This window comes from Hyperolius riggenbachi, chromosome 8 (assembly GCF_040937935.1).
Source record: "Hyperolius riggenbachi isolate aHypRig1 chromosome 8, aHypRig1.pri, whole genome shotgun sequence".
In the NCBI taxonomy this organism is placed as follows: Eukaryota; Metazoa; Chordata; class Amphibia; order Anura; family Hyperoliidae; genus Hyperolius; species Hyperolius riggenbachi.
Window position 1 is genome coordinate 52,711,192 of NC_090653.1, and position 22,169 is coordinate 52,733,360.

The 22,169-nt window shown below is 47.0% G+C and overlaps 2 protein-coding genes across 3 annotated transcripts in view; one reads left to right on the forward strand and one right to left on the reverse strand.

Annotated features, from left to right (window-relative positions):
• DDR1 (discoidin domain receptor tyrosine kinase 1) overlaps nucleotides 1-17,595 on the reverse strand; it is a 237,753-nt gene extending 220,158 nt beyond the window's left edge. For both annotated transcript variants that reach the window (XM_068250424.1, XM_068250423.1), the window contains exons 1-2: nucleotides 17,525-17,595; nucleotides 6,077-6,149 (exon numbers count right to left, since the gene is read on the reverse strand). In XM_068250424.1, the coding sequence (XP_068106525.1) occupies nucleotides 6,077-6,149; nucleotides 17,525-17,588 (137 nt within the window). In that variant the 5' untranslated portion in view covers nucleotides 17,589-17,595. The remainder of the gene's footprint in view (nucleotides 1-6,076; nucleotides 6,150-17,524) is intronic.
• A 111-nt stretch (nucleotides 17,596-17,706) lies between these two features.
• The window catches only part of FLOT1 (flotillin 1), a 39,216-nt gene continuing 34,753 nt past the window's right edge, over nucleotides 17,707-22,169 (forward strand). Inside the window, exon 1 of the mRNA XM_068250428.1 lies at nucleotides 17,707-17,837. The gene's annotated coding sequence lies outside the window, so the exon portion shown is untranslated. The remainder of the gene's footprint in view (nucleotides 17,838-22,169) is intronic.

The window sequence follows — 22,169 nt, forward strand, 5'->3', positions numbered from 1 at the left end:
TATTGAAAATAACATAAAGGACAGCTGTAACAAGAGGGATATGGAGGCTGCCATATTAATTTCCTTTTAACCACCCTGGCGTTCTGATTAAATCGCCAGGGTGGCTGTGGGAGGTTTTTTTTTAAATAAAAAAAAAACTATTTTTTTAAAGCCCACTAGAGGGCGCTCCAGGGGCGTTCTTCCGATCGCCTCCGGCGCCCAGAATAAACAAGGAAGGCCGCAATGAGCGTCCTTCCTTGTTTTGCTTACATCGTCGCCATAGCGACGAGCGGAGTGACGTCATCGACGTCAGCCGACGTCCTGACGTCAGCCGCCTCCGGTCCAGCCCTTAGCGCTGGCCGGAACTTTTTGTTCCGGCTACGCTGGGCTCAGGCGGCTGGGGGGACCCTCTTTCGCCGCTGCTCGCGGCGGATCGCCGCAGAGCGGCGGCGATCAGGCAGCACACGCGGCTGGCAAAGTGCCGGCTGCGTGTGCTGCTTTTTATTTGACGAAAATCGGCCCAGCAGGGCCTGAGCGGCAGCCTCTGGCGGTGTTGGACGAGCTGAGCTCGTCCAGACCGCTCAGCAGGTTAAGCAATACCAGTTACTTGGCTATCCTGCTGATCCTCTTCCCCTAATACTTTTAGCTATAGACCCTGAACAAGCATGCAGCAATCAGGTGTTTCTGACATTATTGCCAGATCTGACAAGATTAGCTGCATGCTTGTCTCTGGTGTGATTCACACTACTGCAGCCAAATAGATCAGCAGGGCTGCCAGGTTACCAGTATGGTATAGGTATACCAGTTGGTATAGTTTAACCACTTTGCATCCAGACCTTGTTTCCCCCTTATGGACCAGAGCAGTTTTAACAGTTTAGCTATGTCCATATTTAATCAGAAATAACTAAAAATCAATCTCATTAGGCTCAGGGAACATATATTCCCTTTCACCAATTAGTGATGCATCAGATAGTCCTGAAAGTGTGCACAGGAGCAAGCCCAATCCTGCACAGCACTGTTTCTGCTACAAGACGTCCTAGTGGCTTGGATGAAGTCACAGAGGACGTAGATATACTGTAGTGGTGGATAAAGTGGTTAAGAGGAAATGCATATGGCAGCCTCCATATTCTTCTCACGACACTTGTCCTTAAATTAATAAAATTCCTTATTTATTAGTGTTACTTTATAAATGATCTAGTCAGTGTTTGCCCATTGTAAAATCTTTACTGCTGACAAGGTGCGTCACTGTGGTGGTTTGTTTGTTATTAAAGTAAATGTGGGAGTTTAAAAAACAAAAATGTAAATACTTCAGGAGAGGGAAGCCTCTGTAGGATCTACAGGCTTCCCTCTCCTGAAGTATCTACAGAGGCTCCTACAGAGGCTTCCCCCATCCCTCAGCTCCAGCGCTGGGACCCCAGAAGTTCCACAGAACTCGCCCGTACTGCACATGGGCAGATGGTTAGCGCATGCGTCGTAGCAACCGCTCAGCATAAAAAGCCTAGCCTACTCGCCTCCGTGCTGTGCGCAGGTGTGAGCTCTCAGTACCTGCGCAGCATTGGCAAGCTTGCGGAGGGGACCTGCTGTAACAGCGAGGAAGAGGACAATGGGTGAAGCCTCTGGAGGATCCAAAGGCTTCTCTCCTGAGGTAAGTACCCACATTAGGACCTTTTCTTCCTTTCAGGGTCCCTTTAAATGAGTAAAAACAACTCCTGGTCTCCCAGAGTCCTTCGGGTCCATCATAGCCTAGGCCAGTGATCTGCAAACTTGGCTCTCCAGCTGTTAAGGAACTACACGACCCACAATGCATTGCGGGAGTCTGACAGCCACAGTCATAAATCATAAAGGCAAATGCATTGTGGGACTTGTAGTTCCTTAACAGCTGGAGAGCCACGTTTGCAGATCACTGGCCTAGGCAAAAGCATCACTGGAAGGGCGGGGTTACATACCAATATGCTGAACCAGTCCTATTAACATTAAATTTGGTATCCTGAAGAATATATTACATTTTACTATATCTCATTGCAGTGCCTCTTTAAGCCCCTTATAAACAATTATTAAAATATTTTGCCCCTTTCACAATACTTCCTAAGCCCCCTAATGACAGTTACATCTGTGTGAATGGTAGGAGGAGTCTGGATTCACTGTGACAGGAGAGGGAGGGGAGCAGGCAGCTGGAGCTTGCTGAGGGGGAAATGAGAATGTATGAACTGATGCAGCACGCATCTAACTTATTTTGCAAAACCGCCCAACTTTTTTTTTTTTTTTTGCCTACCGAAATAGTACCATTTGTTTCGTTTTCCCTGTTTATAAAATGGGTGGGAGACTGCTCACTTCAGCAGCTCACTTCTTGCACGCTCGCCGTAGAGAGCAGCCCGTCTTCGGGAGCATTCAGGCTCCCAAAGACTGCCGAAGCCTACAACAGCAGCAGAAGTGAGCAGTCTCTATCCCATTGGTCGGAAACTGCTAACGGTGGAGCCAGCACTGGAACACGGGGAGAGTATGGGGAACGAGAAGGCTCTATAGGACCCAGAACCTTTCCTTTCCTCAGGTGAGTATCTATTTTTTTCTTTGGGGGGGGGTTAGGCTTCAGACTTCCTTTAAAATGACAAATGTAGTGAGAAGAATATGGAGGATGCCATATTTATTACCTTTAAAACAATACCTATTGCCCGGCAGTCCTGCTGATCTATTTGGCTGCAGTAGTGTCTGAATGACACCAGATACAAGCATGTAGCTAATCCTGCCAGATTTGACAATAATGTCAGAAACACCTGATCTGCTGCATGCTTGTTGAAGGTTGGTTCACACTACAGGCGGTTTTCACTTTTTTAAAGAGGTAGCGATTTTTTCAAAATCGTCCTGATGCCTTGTTCACACTGCATTCAGCTCGCGTGTCTATCCGCATGGGGCTTTTTTGGAGGTGTCTTTTTTTTTCCAATTCCCATCGCTTGGGTGGGCGATTCGTTTTTGTGCTTAGCGGTTTTCTGAGCGTTTTTTTCCAAGCGGTTTTGTAATTCAGTCTCTGACGCAAGTTAGGAAGTGAGCTCTTTGACCCGGAAAAGAATAAATACAATGTATTTATTCTTAAAAACGTGAGCCCAATCGCTACGCAAAGCGATTATGTGAGAGTTTTGCATTTCTCCTATACTTTCCACTGAGGCAGAATCGCCTCAAAAATGGTACAGGCACCGCTTTACCGAACGGACAGCACACGACCTGCGCTGATATGAACGCTGAAATAGACATTCATTGTCCACACGGTCGGGGCGACGCGTGTAAAAAAAAAAACTAAAAATGCCTGCAGTGTGATCAAGCCCTGAAAGCACTTACACCATTATTCTCTATGAGCCAGTTCACATCTGAACGGTTCATTTCCGATGTGATCAGAAAAGCGGTACATGGGCCATCTTTGAGGTGATTTTGCCTCAATGGAAGATATAGGAGAAATGCAAAAGCTCACCAAATTACTTTGTGCAGCGATTGCGTTCGCGTTTTTAAGAATAAATACATTGTATTTATTATTTTACGGATCAAAGAGTTCACTTCCTGACTGACGTCAGGAAGTGTAAAAACGCAATTGCTCATCAAAATCGCTTAGAAAAGCGGTTCACAAAAAAAAAAAAAAAAATACAGCACACAGGTAATCCCCGGGAATCGGAAATAAAAATTGCCTCAAAAAACACCAAACGCAGACGGACACGCGAACGGAACGCAATGTGAAGGAGGCCTCAGGGTCTATGGCTAAAAGTATTAGAGGCAGAAGGCTCAGCAGGACAGCCGGGCAACTGCTATTGCTTAAAAAGAAATAAATATGGCAGCTTCCATATCTCTCTCACTTCAGTTGTCCTTTAACATTTGGCCTCACAGATTGATGTGTACTTGCAGATATGTGCATTGAGTCCTGTGCTTGGAGACGCAGGCAGCCTGGCTAGCTCGGCATGGGTGAGTCATGGATTCTCTTTGTTTTGAATGGGATAACGTTAAGTCATCACACAGAGGATAGGCAGTCATTCATGCTGAGGATGTTTCAGACTATTATTCATGTGTTGTCCACTCTGATAATACTCCCGGTACTTTACTCCACTTCCTGCTAGTCAGCATTCTTGTGCGCCTTGCCTGAAGGGGAATCTTCTGCCTCGGCAGCCACAGGAACCATAATAAGTTATGTAACGCCTATATTACGCACTGCTGGCATCACTGCTACACACTGGCTAATCCCTGACGCTTCTAGATCTGTGACTGAATGGTTTCCAGGCCCGTATTTACATCACAGTAGCCTACAGGCACAGATGTCCTGGCACTCTAGACTTGGCCCTCCCTCCATGAACCTACAAACCTCCACCAAACCGCACTGCAAGTGTGCTGGCTGGCCCAGCTGTCACTCCTCCCTTACAGCTGCAGGTGTCTCTTAGCATCAGGTAGCCAGAGGTACCGTCAGTATTAAGTAGCTACTGGCACTATAGGAGGGGAGTGAGCCGTTTTCCATCATCAGGCGCCTCTAGGCACATGCCTACAGTGCCTTATGGTAAATCCGGTCCTGATGGTTGCAATCATCTAACACCATATACACACACACATACACAGCAGGATCATTTACCAGGCAAACTAGGCAAGTGCTTGGGGCCTAGTGGGTGTCAAGGGGCCCGCCAGCCTCCTTCTCTGACCTCTCTTCACTTCAGCTTACCAAAAGGACCAAAAGGGGGCCCCAAGTCTACTACCTTGCCTCGGACCCCATTGCATCCTAATCCATCTCTGCGTTTACCTGCACAATCCTTTGTTAGGCCTGGAAGGGACTACAAGTCCCAAATGGCAATCACTAGCGGTTTGTATTAGCGATTTGTAAGCGATATCATGAACTTTTTTTTGGGCGATTTTGGCAGTGATTTTAAAAAGAGTAAGCTTTTTCCCAGCGATTGTGATTTGCAATTTTAATTCTGATTCCTTTTCAAATTATTATTATTAATATTATTATTATTTTTTACAGTTTGCAATAATTTAAAATCACACACAAATCACTATGTGTAGCAATTCACAGGGCAGTTTCTAGGCTACATTGCACCCAGGGTGAGGGTGTAAAAATCTCCACTCCCTGCCGTGGAGTCTGTGTCCACAGCATAGGTTAGCCAGGCCTAGTTGAGCCACGTATAGTTAGCCAGCTATAGGTCCCCCCCCCCCAGTATAGGTAGCCAGGCATACTTGCCTCCAGTATAGGTTAGCTAGGTAGGTGCCACTAGTATAGGGTAGCCTGTATAGTTGCCACCAGTATAGGTTAGATAGGTAGGTGCCCTGAGTATAGATTAGATAGGTAGGTGCCCCTAGTATAGGTTAGATAGGTAGGTGCCCCGAGTATAGGTTAGATAGGTAGCTTCCCCCAGGATAGATTAGATAGGTAGCTTTCCCCAGTATAGGTTAGATAGGTAGCTTCCCCCAGTATAGATTAGATAGGTAGCTTCCCCCAGTATAGATTAGATAAATAGCTTTCCCCAGTATAGGTTAGATAGGTAGCTTCCCCCAGTATAGATTAGATAGGTAGCTTCCCCCAGTATAGATTAGATAGGTAGCTTCCCCCAGTATAGATTAGATAGGTAGCTTCCCCCAGTATAGATTAGATAGGTAGCTTCCCCCAGTATAGATTAGATAGGAAGCTTCCCCCAGTATAGATTAGATAGCTAGGTGCCTCCAGTATAGGCACAGCAGCGGGGGGAGCGGCGGGCACAGCATAGTTACAACTCACCTTTCGCAATCCCCCCAGCCTCTATCTCCTTCTTGTCCCAGGCGTCCATCGCATTTGTAACAGCGCCCTTTGTGATGACATGCGGTCACGTCATCACAGGGGGCGCTGTCACCATCGCGACAGAGGCCTGGGACAGGAAGAAGATAAAGGCTGCGTGCGCGCAGAGATTGCGGAAGATGAGTTGTAACTACACTATACGCTATGCCCGCCGCTCCCAGCCGCCAGCCTGGGTTCCCTGTCGGTGCAGAGGCTGACTTTGAGGTAAGTAGAGCGGGGAGGGGGGGGGGGGCAGCATTATTTGGCTGATAACTCCTTTAAGATGCAGGCCTGTCACCATTGTTTACAGAAAAACTCTTGGCTTACCTGTAATCTTTTTCTCCTGAAGTGTTGATAATCTGCACAGGGAGAATAGGAAGTGTGGAGGGACGATTCAAAACTGCAGAGAGAGGGAACACTTTAGAAGCGGTAGGAATGTTCAAGCAGGAATCACCACACACTGCAGTCAGTTTACCATCACTATACGCACAGTGTACCTACTGGGGTGGTATTCCAATATCTTAAAATGGGGCTAAAGTCAAAAATAAAGTATAAGGTTTTATTGAACAGAACACTAACCCTTTAAAAGGAATGCATGGCAATCTTTTTTAAATTTTTATTTACATTTTAGGTTCAGTGCTAAAGCAGATTTAACAATTTATTATGACATATTGTTATCATGTTGTCAGAATAACTGTTAGGAGTCTTGTAATTCCCGCCATCACCTGCTGGTGTCATTGTGTGTCTGGACTGGCATGAGTTTCTTCTACTCTCCAGCAGATGTTCTTCTGCAAGTCCCCAGCCTTACTGCAGTGGAGGCAGTATATCTGCGCCACCCCCCCTGGTGGCTATTAATGGTTTCACGGGTGTATACGTACGTTGACGATCCGCCGATTTGTTTGCTCCTGTGTGTGCGCCCCCCGCTCCCATTCTCGTTGCCTCCCGCTAGCAGACAGATCAGAGAATGGGAACACAGTTGCAATTCACCGATCTAAGTGCTGGTGTCAATGATCGCCGGCATCAATGAGATACGTGCAGCCATTGACAAAATGAAAGTGAAAGCATACACGCGCTACATGTTAGGGATAAACTGAAGGGGGACATCTAGTGGCCAAATAGTAAACTACACCCTAATACAATACATTGCATGCTAATACATTCCTTTCCCATTAAAATTAACCCCTTACTTCCCCCACTCTCCCATAATTACCCAAATAAAATATTTGTATTGTATTAAAAATACATACAAAAAAATACATAGTTACCTTAGGGACTTACCTTTTTAATATGTATGTCATGAGGGTATATTACTGTTATTTTTGCACATGAGAGTTTGTAATTAGTGACGCAAAACTGAAAAAATAAACTTTTATTTCCAAATAAAATATGGTCACGTTTCATTGTACTAGGGACATAATTTAAATGTTGTTATAACCGAGGCAAATAAAATGTGTAGCTTTTATCCACAGCAGCATGCTTTATTTTGAAACTATAAGGGCCGGAAACTGAGAATAATTTTTTTGCCATTTTCTTCTTATTATTCCCATTTAAATGCATTTAGAATAAAATAATTCTTAGCAAAATGTACCACCCAAAGAAAGCCTAATTGGTAGCAAAAAAAAAAAAAAAAACAAGATATAGATCATTTCATTGTGAGAAGTAGTGATAAAGTTATTGGCGAATGAAAGGGAGATGCGCTGAAAAGTGAAAATTGCTCTAGTCCATAAGGGCCCATTCACACTTGCTGATCGCAAAATGCTAGCGATTTTGCTAGCGTTTTGCTCTGGCGTTTTTTGGCGATTAACGCCCCCAAAAAAATCACTATTCACACCTGGGGATTTTTTAGCGATCGCATTTTGCGCTTCTATAGCACTAAAACGCGATCGCCGGGAAATCGCCTGAAAATGGTGCAGGCTACGAGTTTGCATTTAGCGTTTTTGGGCGATTTGCGGCGATTAGTGCAAATCGCCCAAATGCGAACGGGCCCATAGACTTTTATTACCCTAGCACTTTGAAAAGCGCTAGCGTTTGAGTGTTTTGCCCAAAAAATGCCGGCGAAATGCTCAAGTGTGAATGGGCCCTAAAGGGAAAAACCCTCAGTGGTGAACTGGTTAATCAAGCAGTATCAGATTTCCGTTTGGCTCAGACGGAAACAGCCAAGCCTGATCGGGTCGCTCTACTGCGCAGGTGTGAGTCACCTGCACAGCAGAGAGCACCCAATGGGGCGCGGCTACATCCGTCTGAGCCAATAGGAAAGCTGATACTGCAGCTGCGCAGGAGCGCAGATTGTAAATATTACCCCACGTGGTGTTTGGGTGCCGCCAGCGCTGGATCCCGGAAGGTGAAGAAGACAGGGGAAGCCTCATTAGGATCCAGGCGCTCAGGACCTTGCCGGCACATATTACTAGATAAGGCACTTGAACTTGACCTGATGAAGTGGATTGTATCTGCGAAACGTGTTGTCTGATGTGCATAATATAATCTGTTACTTTTAAGAAAATATTTTCATGTTTGAAGCTAGATCTCATTAAGGTAAGATTTCTTACCTATTTATAGTGTGAATACTGACCTCTTGGGCGCCTCCTGCCCTTCCCTTTCATTAGGATCCAGAACCTTCCCCCTCCTGAGGCAAGTACCCCATAGGGGCAGTTTTTTTTTTTCTATTACAGAATTCCTTTAACCTCCCTGGCGGTAACCCCGTGTGTGACACGGGGTAAGCCGCCGGAGGGTGCCGCTCAGGCCCTGCTGGGCCGATTTTCATAATTTTTTTTTTGCTGGACGCAGCTAGCACTTTGCTAGCTGCGCCAGCACTCTGATCGCCGCCGGCCCCCGCCCGATCGCCGCTATTTGCTGCGGCGCGCGGCCCCCCCCCCCCCCAGACCCCACCGCTGCCTGGCCAATCAGTGCCAGGCAGCGCCGAGGGGTGGCCCGGGACTCCCAATGACGTCCCGACGTCAGTGACGTCGGTGACGTCATCCCGCCCCGTCGCCATGGCGACGGGGGAAGCCCTCCAGGAAATCCCGTTCTATGAACGGGATTTCCTGATCGGAGATCGCCGAAGGCGATCGAAGCGGGCGGGGGGATGCCGCTCAGCAGCGGCTATCATGTAGCGAGCCCTCGGCTCGCTACATGATTAAAAAAAAAAAAATTAAAAAAAAACTGCTGCGCTCCCTCCTGGCGGTATTTTTCATACCGCCAAGGAGGTTAAGACAGAAATATCAGCAGGACTGCCAGGCACCTTGTTTAAAAGAAGAAAAAAAATATGGTAGCCTCCATATGTCCCTCATCTTGGGTTCTTTTTAAGAAATCCTGACTATGATCTTTCTTACTGACAGTCAAGATTAGCTGGCTTACATATGCTTTCCGCTGCTCTCCTGTCCTCAGGACACATGTGCAATAAATAAATGCAGTCATAACATACCTCCCAACTTTTTGGGATAAGAAAGAGGGACACTTAAGCCACGCCCCTGCCACACCCCTAATCACGCCCCTGACACACCCCTAGTCACGCATACCATAAAGATTTCATAAGAAAAATATGTTATTTTATTATTCAATCCACACTGGTCCTTTCTATCCTGGTTCATTCACATTCCTTGTAACATTTGAAAATAAGAAATAAATATATCAATTTAAAGGATGAGAATAAAGTTTAGAGTCAATTAAATTATTTTTTCAGTAGAAAAGTCATATATTTACATAGCTCTGTCTATCAGTCCTGAAAGAGGGACAAATGAGGGAGAAAGAGGAACTGTAGCTATGGACAGGGCCGGATTTAGGCCAGGGCCACCTAGGCCATGGCCTAGGGCACCACAGGAGCAAGGGCACCAAAGCAGCAGGCTGAACTTGAAAACTTGCAAATGTTGCAATGATCGGGCAAGCACCTGTCCACGGTACTCTGCTGCCAGTGGCCTGTACAGTGGCCACCTTGCTCTCTGTGCACGTTTGCATTGTGGCGGGTGGATATGGACTTGGGCAGCATTGGAAAAGAGGAAGCTTCTGCAAAAGATGAGCTGAGAAATGAGTGACACTGATGGCTGCTGTGGTGTGAGGGCGAGCTGGCTACCTATACTGAAAGGGGGGGGGGGGAAGTGGGAAAAGGAGGGATGGCTACCTATACTACAGGGAAAGGGGGGTGGAGTCATCTGGCTACCTATACTGGGGGGGGGGGGGTCATCAGGTTACCTATACTAAAGGGGGGTGGGTGGTGACAGTGGCCTTGGGAGGTAAAATAGGGCCGCTGCAACCACCCACGCTCTGCCAGGTGGGAGCCAGGGATCTAATATGTCTTATACAGCCAGATTCCAAACAATGATGTCCCGCTACACCAGATGGCAGTAAAACGTCCAAATCTTTTTTCAATACATCACTGGACACACAGATACAAGCTCACAGGTATCGGAGCTCTAAATGGCTCCTTAATCATAGCTAACAGTGCTGCTCATCCGGATTCCGGATATCCGAACTACCCAGATAATCTGAACTTTTTCCACCATCCGAACTTTGAATAGCAAACAGGATATTTTTTAAAATCCAAATTGACTATCCGAGCAAACTTGGATTTCCCATCTGAAGTCCGAAATCCGGACGGCTAGTTAATTCAGCTTTCCGAGCAAAAGCCAAAATCACCTTCAATGGTAGAAATCCCTTTCCCGGATCGAATAGAGGGGTATCCGGATCCGAATGAGATCCAGATAGTGAAAAGTGGTATCCGAGCAGCACTGATAGCTAACAAACAGGTGTATACCACAGGTTTATATAGGTAGGTTCCCACCCACTAGGGGGATGGTTCCTGTTTTAAAGCTGCACATACAGTATACATATAAAATGGCCAAGCCAAATACAAAAGTGTAGCAAAATTTAAAAATCATAGAAAAACAGTATACAATTAAAGTACCATAACAATATTATGACAGCAGCATGAACGAATATGGTTATAATAAGCATGAAAAATTAGTTCTGGAGCAAACAAATCTGGCCATGGCTATAGACCAGCCTTTCTCAACCTTTTTACCTTGGAGGAACCCTGTAAATAACTTTGGGATATCAGGGAACCCCTGCAAACAATTTTTTGGTCTCGAGGAACCCCTACATTTATTTTTCAGGAGGCATGGTCTTTAAATAGGTTAGGCTGCTAATTTCACTATCTCCTATTACACTGCCACTCATTATACTGTCTCCTGACCCCCCAATTTAGTGCTTCTTGTTACAGTACCACCTATTATAGTGTGCTCTATTATACTTCCCCCACAATGGGGTAAAATGCCAAGGAACCCCTGCAGAGTCCTCAAGGAACCCTGGTTGAGAAAGCCTGCTATAGACTCATAATAAGAAGCCATCATTTGTACTGTTACATTTGCATAGAAGGACAGAAAGGGCCTCCCTAGTATTAGAGGTCTGCTGCTGGCCGGCTGTTTTGTATCAGGATTGGGTGAGATAGTGTCAGTCAGTCATATTTGGGAATGCAGGCCAGAAATGTAAGACTATGAATCACTGACATTGCTAAGAGGATGAGAGGATAAAGACATGTGGCTTACTATAACTGTGCCTGACAGGTGACAGGGCTGAAAGCTATGCTAGCGCACCCATACACTCTCCATAATCCCGTAATTGACTTATTAGCGTGAACCCCGTCTTCTGACATCATGCGGCGTAATTGTAGATCGCCAAATACCCCGGCCTCGGGACGGGCGATGATGTCATGAGACATCTCTCCTGTGTACAACTCCTCACTAGTTTTCAGATACCAACTCAACCGCAGTCTCAGATCTGCACATGACCTTCTATTGTTCTCCTCTGTAATCATCTCCTCGCACTATACAAGATTTCACACGTGCTTCACCCCTCCTCTGGAACGCCCTTCCACAACAGATCCGTCACTCGCCAACCTTTGATATCTCCAAACACGCCCTCAAAACTCACTTTTTCCGTCAAGCATACGCTCTACCTTAGTCCAGTTCCCTATACACAGATAAGGTTTCAGGTCAAGATAATCAGGAACAACTATTTGGGCCCATTCACATTTGAAAAGTGGCAAAAGAGTAGCGCTTAGTGCTACCGTTTTGCTCGGGTGCTTTTACTGCGATTATCGCAGTAAAATCACTGTACAAATTCACATTTTTGCGATCGCAATAAGCATTTTAATAGCATGCTAATCGCGATCGCAAAATGCTGCATGCAACACGTTTGAGATTGCCTCTAATTGCGGATCGACCGTGATAGGCAGCAATCGCAGCAGTGAGATCCCTGCCATATAGTTACAATTGCGCTAGCGCTTTAAAAAGCTCTAGCACTTCGGCGATTAGCAGTAAACAGCCACTAATCACCCTAGAGTGAATGGGCCCTTTCAGCTGCGGAAATGCAAAGCTTTAGCTACATATAATGGTGTAGGTATGCGATAGGTATACCATAGTGTATGAGAAAAGGGGGCATGCTCCCTATTTACTTAGCATCGCCCTAAGTCCGCTAAACATTATGCCCCAATTATTTTTTTCATTAACCACCCTGGCGTTCTATTACCTGCGCCAGGGTGGCGGCGCAGCAGTTTTTTGTAAATTTTATTTTTTTTTAAATCATGTAGCTAGCCTGATGCCCCCCTCCCTGCGGCGTCCAGCGCGTAGCTTCGATCGCCGCCGGCGCGTCCCCACGTAAGGAAATCCCGTTCTGAACGGGATTTCCTTAAGGGCTTCCCCCGTCGCCATGACGACGATCGTGATGACGTCATCGACGTCGTGACGTCAGACGGAGTCCCGATCCACCCCTCAGCGCTGCCTGGCACTGATTGGCCAGGTTGCGCAGGGGTCTCGGCAAGGGGGGGGGTGGCGGTTACGTGGTGGGTAGCGGCGCATCGGCGGCGATCGGGACCAACATGCAGCAAGCAAAGTGCTTGCTGCGTGTTTTTTTTTTTTTAAATTGAAAATCGGCCCAGCGGGGCCTGAGCGGCGCCATCCAGCGGTCATGGACGAGCTGAGATGGTTAAAGGACAACTGAGGTGAAAGTGATATGCATGCTGCTATATTTATTTCCTTTTAAACAAAACCAGTTGCCTGGCTGTCCTGCTGATACTCTGCCTCTAATACTTTTAGCCATAGACCCTGAACAAGCATGCAGCAGATCAGGTGTTTCTAACTCAAGTCTGACTTGGATTACCTGCATGCTTGTTTCAGGTGTGTTATTCAGACAGTGCTGACCAGAGAAAAAAACAGGACAGCCAGGCAACTGGTATTGTTTAAAAGGAAATAAATATGGTAATCTCCATATTCTTCTCACTTCAGTTGTCTTTTAAATAGCACTGTTTGTTTTTTAAAAGACATTAATTATTTTTGGCGACAGATGTTCTTTTAAAAAAAATTGGGCATGGGATAACTACAATAGTAGAATATTGGTAATTTTACTTACCATTTATTCTATTATCAATTTTCCTGACCTTCCACTCATACTAACCCTTCTACCTACTCCTAAGGGCTGGTTCAGATGGACGTTTGGAGGCGCCGCGTTCATTGGCGTCACGTTCGTGGGCTTTCAGCAGCGTTCGTGTTGCGTTTGGATGCGGTCACGTTTTTTCTTCCCCTAGGGGGATCGCTCAAACTCACTCTTATCACGCGAACGACAGCCTGTACACATGCCCGATTTAGCGGGCGAACGACTGAACGACAGGACGTTCAAACGACCCGTCGTTCGCAAAAAACGGACGTGTGTATGGGCCTTAACACTAACCCCCCTTACCTTTTTCTAACATTAACTAACCTTCCTTTACCTACACCTTACCTACTACTAACACTAACCTACTGCTACTTATTAACCCCCCTTATCTACTACTAACGCTAACCTACTTATATTTAAGCCTAAACACGCTAACCTACAGCTATCTAAGCCTAACAATAACCCCCCTTACCTACTCCTAACTTACCGCTATCTAAGCCTAACAATTGCCCCCCTTATCTACTCCTCACTTACCACTATCTAAGCCTAATACTAACCTCTCTTACCTACTCCTAACTTCCCGCTATCAAAGCCTAAATACACTAACCTGCCGCTATCTAGGCCTAGTACTAACTCTCCTTACCTACTCCTAATGCTAACTTACCGCTATCTAAGCCTAAATACACTAACCTGCCACTATCTAGACCTAACACTAACCCCCCCCCCCCCTTACCTACTCCTAATGCTAACCTACCGCTATCGAAGCCTAGCACTAACCTACCCCGAACACTAACCTACACCTCCATGTTCACATCCGATAACTTACTTGGTTAGCGCTATCTGCGCTTCGGCTATCCAGAGCCTCTAGGTGGAGCTAAAGCCTAAATTAGATAGCGCTGCCTGCAGCAGAGGAGGGGGGGTTTCACTTACCTATGCCTCCACCTATAGCTGATGCATTCCATTTGCGATCCACAAAATTCAACTACTTCCTCCTTCCACACATAGCAGAAAGTAGTGGCATTATGTGCACCGCAAGTGGAATGCATCGGCTATAGGCGGAGGCATAAGTAAGTTAACCCCCCTCCTCTGCCGCGGGCAGCACTTTCTAATTTAAATTTTGATGACGAGTAGCTGTATATTTGTAGTTACTCGTAGCTGACATCACTACTTAAAGGCTGCCTTAGCTTTACATAGCTTAAAAGTCCTATACATTTATCGATTTTCCCGTTCGATTCCCTGCAGATTCGATCGATTCCCCCAAAATGTCTAATCAATCAACCCTTAGTCGAATTTGACCAAAAATGTATTGAAATTATCAGTCGGACAGGACAGAAAATCTAGGTCGATTGGGGGCGGGGCAGGAGCAGCGGTAGACCAACAGCCCATAACGTTGCATTACATTGAACAGTTCATTGCTGCAGTTCAATCAATTTTCAAAAGATTTTCATTAGATTTCCTGCTGCCACATTGGGTAGGAATTTGTAAGTGTGTGTTGCCAGCTTTAGTCTCTGGAACTTGGCATGCTTAGATCTCCTCTCTAGTGCTCACGGTAAAGGTGCCCATACACTCGTCAGATTGGCAGCAGACAGATAAGAAATGCATCTGATGATCTATCTGATGCGTTTTTAGAACATTTTTTACCAGGATAGAATTCCAATAGATTTCAGTTTGAAATCTGTTGAAATTCGATCTGATGGCATTTTTTTGCCATCAGATTTCCATTAAGGCCAATGCAAACTGATAAGCAATCTCATCAGATCGACCTAAATTTTCCACCCTGCTAGTTCGATGGAAATCCATCGAAATCGATCGAAATCGGCCGTCGATCGGTCGATTGGCCAACCGATTTGCGATCGATCGATCGATCGATCGACCGCGATCGATCGGTCGGCCAGAAAATCGGCTGAGTGTATGGGCTGCTTAAGAGCAGTATCAGGGTGGAGATAGACATCCTCAGCAGTGTCACTTAGTGACAGATTTACGTGCCACTGAAGGTATTTGCCGTATTACACCTAGAGAGTATTAGAGGTCAGGGAAGTATGACAACTGGGAAGTTCCGATTCTGACAATGTCGGTGTCCTAAACAAGACACATTTGTCACCCCACCCCATGTTATTAATGTTCTAATGTAGAGTAATTACTCATGTAAAAACAATAAATAACAACTATATGGAACAATATCGCTGTTTTGAATATAAAACGTAGACACGGAGTAATCTGAGCATAGTGGTGAAACTGCTACTGGCCCTACAAAATAATAACTCCATACATCCCAACTTTTGGAGCCAGGAAAAAGGGGACACTAAGACCCGCCCCTGCCATACCTTAAGCTATGCCTAATTTTGCATGTGGCGCACGCCCTCTGCAATACTGTTCTCTGGTATCTAGTGGTTTCCCCTTCCTACTCTATACAGTTCTCTGGTGTCTAGAGGTTCCCCACTCCTTCTACCATATAGCATTCTCTGGTGTCTAGTGGCTCCCCCTCCATACCCCATATAGCTTCCCTGGTGTCTAATGGCCCCCCCTTCCTGTCCCATATAGCTTTCCTGGTGTTTATAACCCCCCCCCCCCCCCTGTGCTCCTTCAAATAGCTTTTCTGGTGTCTAGTGGCCCCCTGTCCTGTGCTGTCCCAGCATACACAGAGTACATGGCCAGATTTACCGTAAGGCACTGTAGGCAGGAGCCAACAGGCGCCTGATGATGGAAGGGCGGCTCACTCCCCTCACCTAGTGCCTCCCTCCCTCCTTCCCTATGCTGAGTCCTGAGCAGAGCGTAAATGAGAGGTGCCACACCCACCTCTCAGCATTCTACTGATGAGATCTCTCTTCAATCGGGGGCACCACTAGCTACTTAATACTGAGGCTACCTCTGGCTGCCTAATACTAAAGGGGCACCTGTAGCTAAGCTATGACAGGCAAAAGAAGTAATGGAGAAGTGACCAGGCCAGCCTGCACACTTGTGGTGTGATTCAGCAGGGGTTTGTAGGTTCATTAAGGGTGAAGTCTAGGGTGCCAGGACATCTGTGCCCATAGGCTCCTGTGATGTAAATCCAGGCCTGAGTACACATATGCACAGTGGTAGCCATGCTTTTCTCATCCTCATCAGATACTCCCGGGATGTGCGTCCTTCCTCTCACCACTTACTCTACTGCCTTGCGATGCATGAGGAAAAGCAGGCATGAGAGGTGAGCAGAGAGACCACAGGATGGGGGAGCACACCGGGACACAGAGGGGCTACCTCAAGATATGGGACCATATCTCATAACATGGGACTTCTTCTTAATGTTCATAATGGAGGGGCTTTGTGGAGGTTTGTTCCTTGCCTAAATGGGGAGGGGTAAGATTTGGATACTTGGGCGCATGCCCAGTACAGATGCGCTGGTACACAAGAAGCATAATCAGCAAGCTCTTGTCAAATATATTTAGAGGGACCCAAGGCACTGAAGGCAGAAATGGGGGACTACAGGAAGATCGGGGAAGCTTTCGGACTTCTGAGAGGTATCCTTCTTCTGGGCTTGTATGCAGCAATGTGAACTCAATGTGTGTCTTCAGGCGGCAATCAGTCTTTGTTCACATCTAAAATCGAAATCACCGATGGCCGCGTTTTGCGAGTGATTTTTTTTCCCCCTCCCGTCGCTTACCTGCACGCTACGATTTTGTGTAAAGCACTTTTTCGGAGCACTTTTGCAGAGCGATTTCTTTTTTCACTTCCTAACACAAGTCGGAAAGTGACCAGGAAAGTAGTAAATACAATGTATTTATTTTTAAAAACGCAAGTGCAATTGCCGCATGCAGCGATTTTTGAGTGTTTTGCGCTTTTCCTATACCTCCCATTGTAGCAAAATCACCCCCAAAATGATACAGGCAGCGATTTGGTCAGCGGCAAGCAGACGCAACGCACTGATATGAACTGTCCCATAAGGAATCATTGCAAAATTGCTTTTCAGGCGAGTAATTAGAGGGCGAATCTTGTATGCAGCAAAGTGAACTGCAGGCTTCAGGCGGCAATTAGAGAGGGTTGCATCTGGCATCCAAAACTGGTCGTATTGTCGGTCGGGCATGCACTTGGCGGCACCGTTTTTCATCCAATTCGATTATAATAATCGAATCGGATGGTCGAATGGCCCCCAAGTCTGATGTATGGCTAACATTATCCTAGTCTACAAACAAGCTCCACAGTTTAGTTGAGCTGCGCTTGCAGCCATGTTATGATAATTTTGTTCCACAGAACGATATTTACATTTATTTGCAGCGCTTCAGCCACGCAGAGGACAATAAACCAAGATACTGCCACTCCAAGCGAGAGAACATCTCACACAGGAAAAGCAAAGTTCATAGGGTCACATTTACAAACCTGTAACCCACACTGGCCAGCCAGCTCTGCCCACGCAGCCTGTCACGCTATGATTAGTGTACATGAGAGAATCTGTCAGCTCCAAGTGCGTTTACCCATGCTGGACTGCAGGTGGCGCTGTGGGATGCGCCTGCGCCTCTATGGTGCACCCATTACTACCCATTACTGAGTGGTGGTGGGAGGAGGAGGGGGACAGGGTGGAGCAGAGAGAGGAAGAAAAACACAAGAGGAAGAGGACGAGAGGAGCTGCCAGTGCTAATCCCGATCCTAGAGATTCATTGCATTGTGCCAGGAGGGCTGAGAGCACAGCAAGGTGCAGTATATATACAGTATACACTATATGCCTGTCACATGGCTTCGTGTACAGTTATACACATGTGGTTGCATAGTCATCTGTGATCATGTACATCCAGGCTGGGTGTGTGTCTGTCTGTGTGCTGCTGGGTGGCTGATTACACTGGGTGTGCACACTACTTACTAATTATGTCTCCTGCAATATATCTATATATACCTCAGTACATTTGGTTGCCAAAAAATACAAATTGATTGCCTCTGATTTTTGTCTTCAATCAGATTAGGAATTCGTATATAGAAAGTATGCCTTGCTGTAATTGTTAACATGCAGGTTATGCTGTACTGCACTGCATGCATTGCTTTAGGGCTGGAACCCACTAGAGCGCTTTTCTGAGTGTTTAGGGAGCGATTCAAACCGTTACTGATTTCCCTAAATGCTCAACTTATGTTAATGGGTGGGCCAAATTCCACTGGAGCAATTTGCGATTACCAAATTGCAAAACTCAGGACATGCAGCATTTTTGATAGTTAGCATTTCTGCAATGTAAAGTATATAAATGCTGGCATAATTGCTCGTCAAAACCTACGCAGAGCAATTTTGCAAGCGTTTTTACATTACTGCACACTGTAACAAAATGAAAATTGAAAGGACCAATCAGAATTAAAACTGCCAATCGCTACACAACCACAAATTAATAACACTTTTTAACTACTAGCCAACCGTGTCACGCCGATGGGCGTGGCCTCGGCGGCAGCCCCAGGACCGCCTAACGCCGATCGGCGTAAAGTCCTGGGGCTCTGTTTAGCAGGAGATCGCGCGCATATCCTGCTTGGTGAGCGGAGCTCTGCCTTCAGTCTCAGAGTGGCGATTGCCGCTCAGGAGACTGTTAGATGGTGAAACCGCCGTCTAATTAGCTGTACAGCGCTGCGATCTGCAGCAGCACTGTACTGGGGACAGCCGTGTGACATGGCTGCCCCCCCCCCCCCCCTAGAGGCACAGAGGTGATCGGCTGTCATAGGCTGAAGCTTATGACAGCTGATCACAGGTACTGGCTGGCGGAGGGAGGGGGGAGTATGGTAATGCACAAAAAAAAAGACATTTTAATAAAAAAAAATAAAAAAATAAAACAATAAACAAGCATTTGGGGGGGGGGGGGGCAATCTGACCCCACCAACAGAGAGTTCTGTTGGTGGGGAGAAAGGGGGAGGGGGGGAATCACTTGTGTGCTGTGTTGTGCAGCCCTGCAGCTTTGCCTTAAAGCTGCAGTGGCCTATTTAACAAAAAAGACCTGGTCATTTGTCATTTGATGACCTGTTGCCATGGAGATGAGACGCAGAAAGTGGTGAGTTTTTTGAACCCCCGCTAATCGCCCGCTTACAACTCTGCAGGGAAGGAGTAGGGGAAAGAGGAATCCGGCTGCCTATGAGCGGGCTGGATGTACAGCGCACGCGGGACGGATACGGCCTGCGGGCCGTAGGTTGCCCAGTGCTGGGCCAGTGTCATTATACCATTACAATATAATTGCTTTGCGTTAGCAAATAAGTTATGTTGTCCGAAGCAACACACCAGTGTGAAAGTAGCCTTAAAAAGAACCCGAGGTGAGTCTTAAAAATCCTAATTGCACACAGAGGCTGGGTCTGCATATAATGCCCAGCCTCTGTTGCTATATTGTTCTCCCCCAGACCCCACCAGCGCTCTGCTTGCCACCATAAATTAAACCGCCGTGCTAGCGACACGCAGCATGTCGATAGCCAGCTGTTTACATGGCCGCTGTCACTCTCGACGCTCCCACGCCTCCTCCATATCAGCGCTCGACATAGCGCGGCAGAGAGTGACAGTGGTCATGTAAACAGCCGGCTTTCGACATGCTGCGTGTCTCACTAGCACGGCGGTTTGATTTAAGGGGGCAAGCAGAGTGAGGGGGGGGGGGGGGTCTGGGGAGAACAATATAGCAACAGAGGCTGGGCATTATATGCAGACCCAGCCTCTGTGTGCAATTAGGGTTTTTAAAACCCGCCTCAGGTTCTCTTTAGACTTAGAGATGCTCCTTATTATAAACACAGCAGTTGATGAAAATAAATTCTAATAGTACATTTACTATATACAATAACAATACAATACAATAACATTTCTATAGCGCTTTTCTCCCATAGGACTATTCCCTACTACCGAACCCCCTCCTCCGCCCAATGTTACTGTGCCCCTCCAGACGTCACGCTATCCCGCTGTTACTGCCATGCACCGATTGACCACGTCTGCCCAAGATTTCCCAGCGTGCTTGGTCAATCAATTCGACTGGTACTGATTTTTATTTGATTAGATGATGATAATTATCGAACTGGATGGTCGATTGGTCACAAAATCGCTAGATATATGGCCACGGAAAGCTAATGCATGAGATAAATACATAAGGAGGTGCCTGGCTCTTCTACTGACCACATATGCTATTGCTCCGTTGTTATTGCCTGATGAAGCGGGATCAAACCTGCGAAACGCGTTGCATATTTGGAGTTCATAAATTGAAATATATTGACTGTCTTTACTACAGTCATTGCGTGTCTACTTGGAGGAGGTACGGTAAGTCCACCACTACCTCCTCTATTTACCAAGAATTTGGTTTTTAAGCTCATTTAGCTTCCTTTTATCCTTTTGGTGCCTCTGTTCTCCTGCATAACATAAGGAGAGATAAATTGAGTTAAAGTAAACCTGTACAGAGAAAAGTGCGCAGGGGGGGAAGCCTCTGGATCCTAATGAGGCTTCCCTCATCCTCCTCAGCTGATTGTTCCAGCGATAGCTTACCTGCAGCGACACAGACCAAAATATTTACAACTAGACCTACGTTAACATCACAGGCGCTAGGCCTCCCTTCGCGACCCCGCCTCTCCTGTCGCCGCCACCGCTTGGCAGCGTGCATGTGCAAACCCTCCTCGCCCTGTCCTCTTCCTGTCCCAATGGCCACATGCATGCGCAGTTTGACAAAAGCGGGGACACAGGAGGAGGACGCAGGGGCACAGGGGTTTATTAGGTAGGATTGGCAGTGCGCGCAGGTGCACTAGCAGCTTCCATCTTAGGCTCTGGTGGACAGCCGAGTCCGATTGGGTCCGCTCTACCCCCCCCCCAGGCGCAAACCATTTGTGCCTGTGCAGTAGGTTGGACCCGATCGGGCTTGGCTATTATTGCCGGAGCCCGACAGACAGCCAAAGCGTTCAAACCATTCAAAGCTGAGTTCTGCTCTAGTTGGCATTGTCCTGACCCCACATGTTTGTTTCATTTTAAACAATTCAGATTGCCTGGCTGTCCGGCAGATCCTGCTATTACTTATTAGTTATAAATACTCTGAACAAGCATGCAGATCAGAGGTTTCTGACAACAATGTGACAAGATCAGCCACATTCTTGTTTCAGGCGTGTGACTCTACTGATGACAGAAAGATCAGCAGGGCTGCCTGGCAACTGGTACTGCTTAAAGGGAAATAAATATGGCAGCCTCCATATACCTCTCACTTTAGATTTCCTTAGACCTCCCCGGCGTTTAACCAATTCATGTCCTAACTACAGTATATTCACGTCATTGCAAGTCGCATGACGTGAATATAAGTTGTCCCCTTTAAATGAGCACAGCGTGCGTGCTAGCACGCACCTGGGCTCATCAACCCCCCTCCCTCTAACTACACTAAACCTAGATGCCTTCCTGGGGGTCCGATTTCCCACCCACCCACCCGATCCCCTGTAATGACACCCCCCTCCTCCTCCATGCTGCGATCGGGCAGCATGGGGAGTTACAAAGATGATTTCCCACCTAATCTTCTTCCTGCGCGGCGATCAGCTCCCCTCCATTCAGTACCGCTGACGGCCTCTATGTGCAGAATGGATCGGGTCCCGGCTTAATGACGTCATCAAGCCGGGACCCGATCCACTCTTCACATAGAGGCTGTCAGCGGTACTGAATGGAGGGGAGCCAATCGCCGCCACAGGAACAAGATTAGGTGAGAGATCTTCTTTGTAATTCCCCATGCTGACCAATCGCAGCATGGAGAGGGGGGGAATCATTAAAGAGACACCGCTACTCTGTGGGGGGGGGGGGGGGGAGCGGGAAAGGGAGCAACACACATGGGATTAACAAGGGGGGGGGGGTAAAGGGGCACACACACCTAGCTATGGAGGGGGGGGAGGAAATAGACACATCCAGCCAGCTTTGGGGGGAGAGGGGTGTGAAGATATACATCTGGCTAGCTGGGGGGGAGGGGTACTAAGGCCTGGCTGGGGGGGGGGGATATCCAGAGGCACATCTGACCAACTATGGGGGAGGGAAGCATATGTAGGTGCACATCTGGCTAACTGGGGGAGGATC